The 10398-nt window shown below is 43.2% G+C and overlaps 1 protein-coding gene and 1 non-coding gene across 2 annotated transcripts; one reads left to right on the top strand and one right to left on the bottom strand.

Moving 5' to 3' along the window:
* Nucleotides 1-4900: 4900 nt before the first annotated feature.
* Nucleotides 4901-9706, bottom strand: LOC132061301 (uncharacterized). The gene is given in 5 exon segments (XM_059454143.1): nucleotides 4901-5602; nucleotides 6109-6627; nucleotides 6629-8037; nucleotides 8185-9291; nucleotides 9415-9706. Coding segments are annotated over 5 exon segments (3975 nt in total). The 3' UTR covers nucleotides 4901-4954.
* A 204-nt stretch (nucleotides 9707-9910) lies between these two features.
* On the top strand, nucleotides 9911-10016 carry LOC132061699 (small nucleolar RNA R71). The gene has a single exon (XR_009416121.1). It is a non-coding gene; the product is annotated as a small nucleolar RNA R71 (small nucleolar RNA).
* Nucleotides 10017-10398: the final 382 nt, after the last annotated feature.

Genomic DNA, 10398 nt, shown 5'->3' with positions numbered 1-10398 from the left:
CATGAAAATAGGTCACACAGGCTCAAAATGGGTAACTAGTGATAAGATTCTACCTAGGAAACTCTAAAAACTTAAAGAACAAGAAAATGGAAAATAGGAATGGGGAAGATTAGGAATGGAAAAAAGATAGATGGATAACTACTAGACCCAATTGATAAGAAATCTATAGGCAAATTTAGGTATATGAAACCTAAACCCTCCTGAGGGGATTTCCACCAATGAACCTTAGCAATTTAGAATTCAAGAATTACCCAATTTGGAAGACCACAAATGAGCAACCTTATATGATTCCAACGGAAATAAACAATTCACTTTGCAACTAAGAATCATACTTAGAATTATGCAACCAAACAAACTATATTATGATTAATAACCTAACAAACTATTACTCTCAAGTTCTTCAAAATTCAAGCTAAAGAATGAAAATAAGACAAGGTTTTTATTTATAGTCTAGGGCTTTACACCAAAGGCCCAAAAGTGGCACTTTGCAAAATTAACCCCAAACATGGGTCTTCATTCATCCAACGGTCATAGCTTGCAAATGTGGCCTCCAATTTGGCCAAGAATGCAATTCTTGGACAAGATTTGCATCGAACGCCCACAGTTTGCAAAAATGTCCCTTTTTAACATCTAGCCACTTTGAGAGGAGGTCATCTCTTGGTCTTCTAGGCCTTCCCAAGTTATTTCCCAAATATTGTAAGCTTTGGCAATCTTCTCTCCAAGCTCTTCCAAGGCTCCTTTCTTCATGAACATGGCTTGCATCTCTTGGAGCTCCCTTGCTTGACTCCTAGTGAATGGCCTTGAGCTAGGTGGGGTCATATCAACTAGGGATCATTGTTCGTTTATGTAGGGACAAAAGCGTTTAGAAAGGGTTTCCGATTACACAAAGACGACCTAGGATCATTTCACAACCAATACATCCTTAGAATGCAAAGACGACTACTCGGGCAAGTTACAGATTGCAAACACAATAAGTGAACGAAACTAAAACTCACAACACACAATGGCAACAGAATTCAGCTTAACACAACATCCCAAGCAATTATTTATTGTACTTAATACTCTCATAATTATCATGTCATGAAAAGAACTAATCACGTTAATTCATAATTACTCCTAAGTATTTATCAAAAATTTGAGGGGTTCCATTTTTTTTCCTTTACATAAAACATCTTTCCAAATAAAAAATTAACATGCCGTAAGTTACTAAAGTACTACCATATAAGCCAGAACTACTTTATTCTACCTAAATAACCAACATGCCAATTTCGACATAAAATAAACCCCTCGAGAAAGAACTGCACATGACAAAGAAAAGTCGAGGGGTTCCTAAACACATGTATTTACAATTCCAACCCCCACCCCAACTAAAAATCGCGCACTCTCCTCGGTGCATCAATACAAGCATAAAGGAAGGGTAGTTGTACACTGGGTGCCTTAGGCGCTATGCACATCTCGAAGCCGGCCTCGCCTGCCAGGCGGATTACTACTCGACTGGATACCGGACGAACCCGAATCCCGAGACGCCTCGGATGAAATGTGTACGGCTTGTTTCCTCCCGCCTCTCCTCCCTCTGTAATCTCTTGGTCCCGCTCCTCGGGATCCTCTCGATGGGTCCATCTCATCCCTTTTCTCTTTTCTTTCATTAGTGCACGCGACTCATCCCCATCCTCTTCCTCGTAGTCGAGCAAATTTGTATCCGAGATATCCAACACCGGAATCATACTTGGCAAAGTGGCACTTGGTGCTAGAACTAGTGCGACTACTATACCTTGCGCTTTAAGCTCCTCAAGTTCCTTCTTCAGACTCTCCAACTCATTTCTTAATATTCCGAACCACCGGCGGTGTGACCTTTTCCTCGACTCAACAAGTCCCGTCTCGAACCCATCTAATCGGAGCCGGAAGACCTTATGAGATTCTTTAGAACTCCTATTCTTCTCTAGATCTCTAATCCTGTCTCCACTATCTTAACCACCTTTGAGGCTTAATCTGAGCCATAATTCTCCTCCTGCTTTCGGCCCTTTAGTGCTTGAATGCAATCCGACTATAGTTATCATGGCTCGAAATTAAGCAACTCCAACTCGGATCTTCGGGATCGATGCGGGGCGTACGGCAGACCCGGCATCCGAGGACTATGTGTGCGCGGCTGTACACCGAACTCGAGTCTCGGGCTAAGCGGCGGGTGTATCTACCGTCTCGGCCACAGCGCATCGGTACTCGGCAACACTCTCTCGGGACACCCATAGTGGTAGCGATCAGGCTCGGTACATGAGTAGCAGTAGCATCAATAATAGGCTCAGCTGGATCAGCCCCAAAAGCATGGCTCGAACTCAACTCGAGCAGAGTGTTGTCGTCATCAACGGATTGATCTGCCTCATTATCATCCTCGTCCGTAACCTTATTCTTTCTCCAGTTTCCCACATGGACAGCTTTGACGGTGTTGTCCCATTTTGGAAGCTCAAATATCATCTCCTTTTTACACAACTCCATGATAAGACACGGGATACCAAGTGGATTGCTTGGGCTTGTGTGCCCCCAAATCTCCTCACCGATTAGATCCAATAGCCACGGATACTTTGACATAAAAGAGGCAATAGTGACTACTGATTGTCGAAAGGGTGTTATCAACCAAAGTTGGGTGATCTCGGTACCTAAACAACTAGGATCCACCAAAACTTGGCTTCCATCGTTAAGCAACTTTTAGTAATCTTCACTCTCCCATCATCCTCCATTACTTCTTGCTCAGATGTGATTGATCACCCTTTCTATCAAGGACTTCGTCTTTCCTTGTTCTCTTATCTAGGAATATGCTCAAGTCGGTAGGCGAAACATAATCATTGCTAAATAAAACCCTGTTGATGGCCTTAGAGGAAATATCAACCTTGGAGTTCCGGACGGTAAACTCAACATAGGAATTTCATGCCAAGCGCGATTCTTACCTTTTTAGATCATTCAACACAGGAGGTCCCCATATGCGCATAAAACTTCCTCACCACGTGCGGACAATACTCCCCGGCTCGTGAGTGAAGACATCCAACCGATACATGTCCGACGGTCTCGCAATCGTGGATATGCCGAAAACCCTCGAAAATCAACATCCGCTCCTCAAATATGTTCCTCCGCGGCTTGCCCTTTTTGTCCGGCCATCCATTGCTCATATAACTCCTTTGAACCTGTGACTGAGAACCTGAGATTTTCTTCCTCCAAACGTTTGGTCCGGATGGCTAATTTTCGACCCTCTTCTTCCCCCGTGATGTATCGAGATCCCTCGAGCTTGGCGAACTTGGCTCCTCGGAGCCACTCTCTTGCTTTCTTTTGTTCCCTTGGGTCGCCCCTTTGCTTGCCGTGATCGAATCCCCCTTTCCCGACCGGGAGGCTTCACACTTGGACACAGGACGTGGAAGGTGTCATGGTTGGGGGCATAGATGTGCCTTGTGCGGGGGGCCCTCTGACCTTCAGTGGACATATAACCTCTGTGGACTCGGACCCTGAATTTTCTCCTTCAGAATTGGAGGGTTCATCTATCAATTTAAATTCCGAGCCCACTTGCTTTCCTGTGCCCTTGCGTCGGGGCCCCACTTTCTTTGTAACATTTATTTTCTGACCTATTCCTGCAAAAGATACATCCTATTAGCTACTAAAACAACTTTAAAACAATAAACTAAGTAATAAAAAAAAAAAATATTTTTTTGTGTCGTAAAGTGAAAAAAAAAAGTAATTTTCAATCATAAAAAAACTATGTTATGTTTGTGACCGTAAAGTTAAAATACGGACCGTAAAGTGAAATACGGTTCGTATCCTGAGTTCGTATTATGCTTCATACAGTCACAAAAAAAAACTTTGTTTTGGGTGTTCAAGAAAACAACAATTGCATCAATTATCATGGTTTCACATTGTTTATGGGGTTGGGTTACTCAGAATTCACCCAATTTCATACCAAATTCTTTTCAAGTACTCATGGTTCATGCTTTTGGTGGGCATAACAAAACTTGAAGTTTGAAATTCAAGGTTTGGAATGCCCTCCAACCCATTTGGGTCTTAGTAACCAACTTCCCATGAGAATTACAATCTTAGAACAATATTACCCCAATACAAGATCATTAACCAAGAACAAATTTCACAAAATACTAGTTTAAACTATTTCATACCCCAAATTGAGTAAATTAAGAGTTGATAGTGTCAATCATACTTGTAATGGTGAATAATAGATGACAACCTTCAAGATATTGAGAGAAAAATCAACAATGAGCAATTAAACCTAGGTAGAGAGAGATTAGGGTTTAGAATTTGTGAAGATGGATGAATTTGAGAGTGTATAATGGTGTATTTATGGAGATGGGAGGGTGGAATTTGATGGGTTTGTGGTGGAAGGTCGTGGGTTTTGGTATTGAAGAGTGGGAGTTATGTTTGAAGTGGTGGGAATATGAAAAGAGGCGGTACTTATGTTATTCTCTCTCTCTGCCCGTTATTTAAGTAACTGCCCATAATTTTTTTTTTCAATCACTAAATACGGTCCGTAAATTGACATACGGCCCGTATTTAATGATGTTTGTTGAGACAATGTACTGTGTTGTGTCATGAAGGATTACGACCAGGTTTACGGGCCGTATTTTGAAATACGGTCCGTATTCCATGGTCGTAATTTTTCATGTTACAATACAGTGCTACTGTTTTGTGACATTGTTAAATACGCGTTGTTTTACGCCCCGTATTGTGAAATACGGTCCGTAAATCCAAGGCGTATTTTGCAATGTTGCAAAACAGTCTATCTGATGCTTAACTTACTTATTATTCATCAATGTTTTCTGCAATATAGCCTTGCACCAAAACAAACGTTATCCTATATGTTTTTTTTTTTTTTTTTTTTTTTTTTTTTTTAAAAAATAAACATTACACTTGGGTTGCCTCCCAAAGAGCGCTTGATTTAACGTCGCGGCACGACGGTGGTACCAATTTACTCCTGGTCGGCATTCACCGGGTCAGCATTCGTTCCAAGGTGCTTCAATCGGTATCGGTCAACAATTCTATCCCCATCAACCATTCCATGATAGTGCTTCACCCTCTGCCCGTTCACCTTAAATGTTCGAGTTCCATCTCCGGACTTCAGTTCAATCGCCCCATGGGGTGAAACACCTACCACCTCAAACGGACCAGACCACCTTGATTTTAGCTTGCCCGGTAGCAACTTCAACCGAGAGTTAAACAGCAAGACAGGATCACCCTTGTAGAATTCTCGCTTCAGGATTTTCTTATCATGATACTGCTTCATCCTCTCTTTATAAAGTGTTGCACTTTCATATGCCTGGTACCGGAATTCATCCATCTCATTGAGTTGAAACAACCTGAGTTTGGTCGCCTCTTCCCAATCCATGTTCAATTTCTTCAAGGCCCACATAGCCTTATGTTCAAGTTCAACCGACAGGTGACAAGCTTTTTCGAAAACGAGCTTGAAGGGTGAAGTCCCAATCGGAGTCTTAAAAGCAGTCCGGTAAGCCCATAGAGCATCATCAAGCTTGCGGGCCCAATCAGTTCTGTTTGCATTCACCGTTTTAGCTAGAATACTCTTGATCTCCCGATTGGAGACTTCAACTTGCCCACTTGTCTGAGGATGATAGGGTGTTGCCACCCTATGTTTCACGCCATACTTCTCCATCAATCCCACGAAGGCTCTATTGCAAAAGTGGGAACCACCATCACTGATTATAGCCCTCGGAGTACCAAATCGAGTAAATATGTTTTTCTTTAGGAACCCCATGACACTCTTGGCCTCATTGTTAGGTAAAGCCACCGCTTCTACCCATTTCGACACATAGTCCACAGCAACCAAGATATACTTCATGCCACCAGAGCTCACAAAGGGTCCCATAAAATCAATCCCCCAGACATCGAACACCTCCACTTCCATCACAAAGTTCATAGGCATCTCTTGCCTTCTGCCTATACTCCCTTGCCTCTGACATTGATCACAAGACCGCACTAATAGATTTGCATCATGAAAGATAGTCGGCCAGTAATAACCGCATTCAAGAACTTTAGCAGCAGTCCTTTATTACCACTATGATGACCCCCAACTGGAGAGTCATGGCATGCCTTTAGAATCGCCATCACTTCACTTTCGGGAACACAACGCCGAATGATGTTATCAGCGCATGTTCTGAACAAGTATGGCTCGTCCCAATAGTATTGACGAGAATCCCGCAAGAACTTCTTCTTTTGGTATGCCTTGATCTCCTCTGGAATTATGCCTGTCACCAAATAGTTGGCAATGTCTGCATACCATGGTGCCACCTCCATTGACACAGCCAACACCCTCTCATCTGGAAATGCATCATCGATATCTAGCTCATCCGAAGGTCTCCCGGCTTCTTCAAGCCGAGAGAGATGGTCAGCAACCTGATTCTCAGTTCCCTTGCGGTCTTTCACCTCGAAATCAAACTCTTGCAACAACAACACCCATCGGATCAATCACGGCTTAGCTTCCTTCTTCGCCATCAGGTATCTCAATGCGGCATGATCAGTGTATACCACGATTTTGGACCCCAACAGATAGGCCCGAAACTTCTCAAAAGCAAAAACTATCGCAAGCAGCTCTTGCTCCGTCACTGTGTAATTCATCGAGCGAGCAAAGATTCAATGTTCTGCTTGCATAATAGATTGGATGCATGATTTTATTATGTCTCTGGCCAAGCACAACACCGATAGCAAAGCCACTTGCATCACACATCAATTCGAACGGTAGAGACCAGTCGGGAGAAACAATAATAGGGGTTGTGGTCAACCGCTCCTTCAATTCATCGAATGCCTTTCGGCACTTCTCGTCAAATTCGAACTTAGCCTCTTTTTCAAGAAGCTTACACATCGGGTTAGCAATTTTTGAGAAATCCTTGATGAAACGCCTATAGAAACCGGCGTGTCCCAAAAAGCTCCGGACACCCTTAACTGAGATAGGCGGAGAAAGCTTAGAAATCACATCAATCTTTGCTTGATCGACCTCAATCCCTTTTTCAGAGATTTTATGCCCGAGGACGATCCCTTCCTTCACCATGAAGTGGCACTTCTCCCAATTCAGCACCAGATTAGTCTCCTCACAGCATTTAAGCACTTGACCCAGATGGCCAAGACAGTCATCAAAAGAATCACCAACAACCGAGAAGTCATCCATAAAGACCTCGAGAAAGTCTTCCACCATATCAGAGAATATCGACATCATACACCGCTGAAAGGTAGCCGGTGCATTGCAAAGACCAAAAGGCATTCTGCTGAAAGAAAATGTCCCATACAGACAAGTAAAAGTCATCTTCTCTTGATCCTCCAAGGCGATGTTGATCTGATTGTAGCCCGAATAACCATCAAGGAAGCAATAATAAGATCGCCCCACTAGCCGATCAAGCATTTGATCAATAAAAGGCATAGGGAAGTGATCCTTGCAAGTGGCAGTGTTAAGCTTGCGATAGTCCATGCAAACTCTCCATCCGGTTACAGTCCTCGTCGGAATCAGCTCATTCTTTGCATTGGGCACCACTGTGATGCCGCCCTTTTTCGGAACACATTGGACTGGGCTCACCCATTTACTGTCAGCAATCGGGTAAACCACTCCAGCATCTAACCATTTGATGATTTCTTTCTTGACGACTTCTTGCATGTTCTCATTCAGTCTCCTTTGATGCTCCACACTCGGCTTGCTATCCTCCTCCAACTGGATTTTATGTTCACAGATCCCAGAAGGAATTCCCCGAATGTCTGCTATGGTCCAACCAATAGCACGCCTATATTCACGCAATACCTCCAAAAGTCTCTCGATCTGCTCCTCAGTCAGTAATGCTGAAACAATCACTGGTAATGTATTATTTGGACCAAAGAACTCGTACTTCAAATGTGATGGGAGCTGCTTAAGCTCAAGCTTCGGTGGTTCAATGATCGAAGGCTTTGCTGGAGGAGTTGTTCTATTTTCCAAATCAAGATTCAGCTTCTTTGGGTGGTAAGAATATGAACCCAACCCAACAAGCGAATTAATCGTCTCCACATAACCCTCCATGTCTTCAGCATCAAAGTTTACAAGAATACCAGCCAGAGCTTCTCCCAAACTTTCTTCTTCCATCTTGAACTCCACCGCTTCATCAACAACATCAAAAGAATCAATCACCGAAATGCTCTCATAAGCACTTGGTAACTTCATCCCCTTACTTGCTTGAAAAGTAACTTCCTCATCATTGACTCGGAATTTGATTTCATTTTTCTCTGAATCCATCAGAGCTCTTCCCGTAGCAAGGAAAGGTCTCCCCAGAATAATAGGAATGTCCCGATCAACAGCACAGTCAAGAATCACAAAATCAGCGGGCAACATAAATTTACCAACCCGCACAAGGACATCATCAACCACGCCAACAGGCTTCTTAATAGATCTATCAGCCATCTGTAACCTCATAGTAGTCGGCCTTGGCATCCCCAAACCTGATTGCTTGTAGATAGCAAGTGGCATCAAATTTATACTCGCCCCATTATCACACAGAGCACGAGCAAAATCATGGTACCCAACAGAACAAGGAATGGTGAACGCCCCAGGATCTCCCTTTTTCTGGACAGTAGTTGTTGAAATGATGGAACTCACAGTGTGAGTCAAACTCACGGTTTCATGTTGCACCATCTTCTTCTTGGTCAACAGGTCCTTCAAGTACTTAGCAAAATCGAGCATCTCTTTGACAGCTTCCAAGAAAGGAAAATTCAGAGATAATTGCTTCAGCTGATCATAAAAATTTTCAAACTTAGCATCTTCCTTCTTCTTTACCAACCTCTGAGGAAAGGGAGGTTTAGATTTGAAAAGCTGAGTCAAAGGGTGGAGAGCCCCTTTCATAGTTTGCTTGCTCTTGTCATCAGCCTCCTTCAAAATTTCTGGAATATCAGCAACTTTCTCGTCATTAGGATTCTCATCAACAATAATTGGTGCTTCAGACTGCACCTCTTCCTCTTCATCAATCGGCTCGAGCTCAACAACCTTCTTTTCAGCACCTTGGAGTATTTTACCACTCCGAGTACTAATGGCAAACACACGGTCTACACCGCCTCCCCCATTCTTCGAATTTGGAATAGTGTCACTAGGAAGTCCTCCCTTTTTAGGAGGGTGCTGCTCTCTAGAAATATCACGCATCTGTGACTCGAGCTTCTGAATAGCTGTTGTATGGGATCCCACTGTCTCTGTTAGCCCAGATAATGTCCTTTCAGACTTGGATTGATTTGCCAGAACCTTCTCAAGCATTGCTTCAACCCTCGAACTACCTTGCTCTGTTGATTGCCCTTTCGGTGGAATATAAGGATTGGAACTCTTGTTCCCAAAATTGTTGTTGTTGTTGTAGCTCCCTTGGTTCGCACCACCATAATTATTATTGTAGTTCCCTGGGTTGTTGTTGTTATAGGTACCTTGGCCCTGCTGAGGTCTCCATTGATTCTGATTCTTGTAACCACCTTGGTAGTTCTGTCTTTGATAAACCCCTTGAGAATTGTTCACATAGTTAGCATCTTCAACCTGCATAGGAGGTCCCTCGTGAAATGGACCCTCTTGGACCTGGTACATCCCCTTCGGCATACCTGACTCATCTTCGCAAACATTTACCTTCTTGATCTGGGTATCATCAAACTTCTTGGTTAGCAAGGAAATATTCGTTGCAAGCTCAGCCAATGTTTGCTGAGTATCTTGATTCTCCTTCACCATATTCTGGATCATGACACTACCATAAGGCACAATATCGACATTGTTTGAGTGTCAAGCCTGATTGTGCGTAGTCAGCCTTTTGAGTATGTTGGTCACTCGTCGTAAGATTTATCCATAAAACAACAATCAGCTGCATTGTTTGCAATTGATTGTGTCACGGGATCCAGCCCTCGGTAGAACTTCTCCATTAATATGTGATCCGAAAAACCATGACTTGGAAATTTCTGCAAATATTCTTTAAATCTCTCCCAAGCTTCATATAATTGTTCCCCTGGTCGCTGCTTGAATTCATAGATCTTGTCACGAATCTCAGCCTTCTTGCTAGGAGGATACCACTTCTTGAGAAAGACTGCTACCATCTCTGCCCATGTAGTAATAGAATTCCTGGGCAGCTTCTCGAACCATGCTCTTGCATCTCCAGCTAAGGAATATTTGAAAAGCCTCAGCCGAATAGCATCCTGTGAAACGTTGTTTTGGATGTGATGAGCACATACATCCACAAAGTTCTGCAAATGACGTTGAGGGTCATTCTCGGTAGAGTTCCGAAAGTAGCCCTCAAGCTTCAACAACTGGTAGAGAGAGGAGTCAATTTTGACACTTGCAGCTCCAACCCGAGGATGAACAATAGCAGATGCATAGTCCTCCTCAGCAACAAGATCAGCAAAAACATTCTCTTCATCTGATTCATTCGC

This window comes from Lycium ferocissimum, chromosome 6, assembly GCF_029784015.1.
Source record: "Lycium ferocissimum isolate CSIRO_LF1 chromosome 6, AGI_CSIRO_Lferr_CH_V1, whole genome shotgun sequence".
Lineage (NCBI taxonomy): Eukaryota > Viridiplantae > Streptophyta > Magnoliopsida > Solanales > Solanaceae > Lycium > Lycium ferocissimum.
The sequence above is the reverse complement of the archived record's forward strand: the minus strand, read 5'-3'. Positions and strand labels throughout refer to the sequence as shown.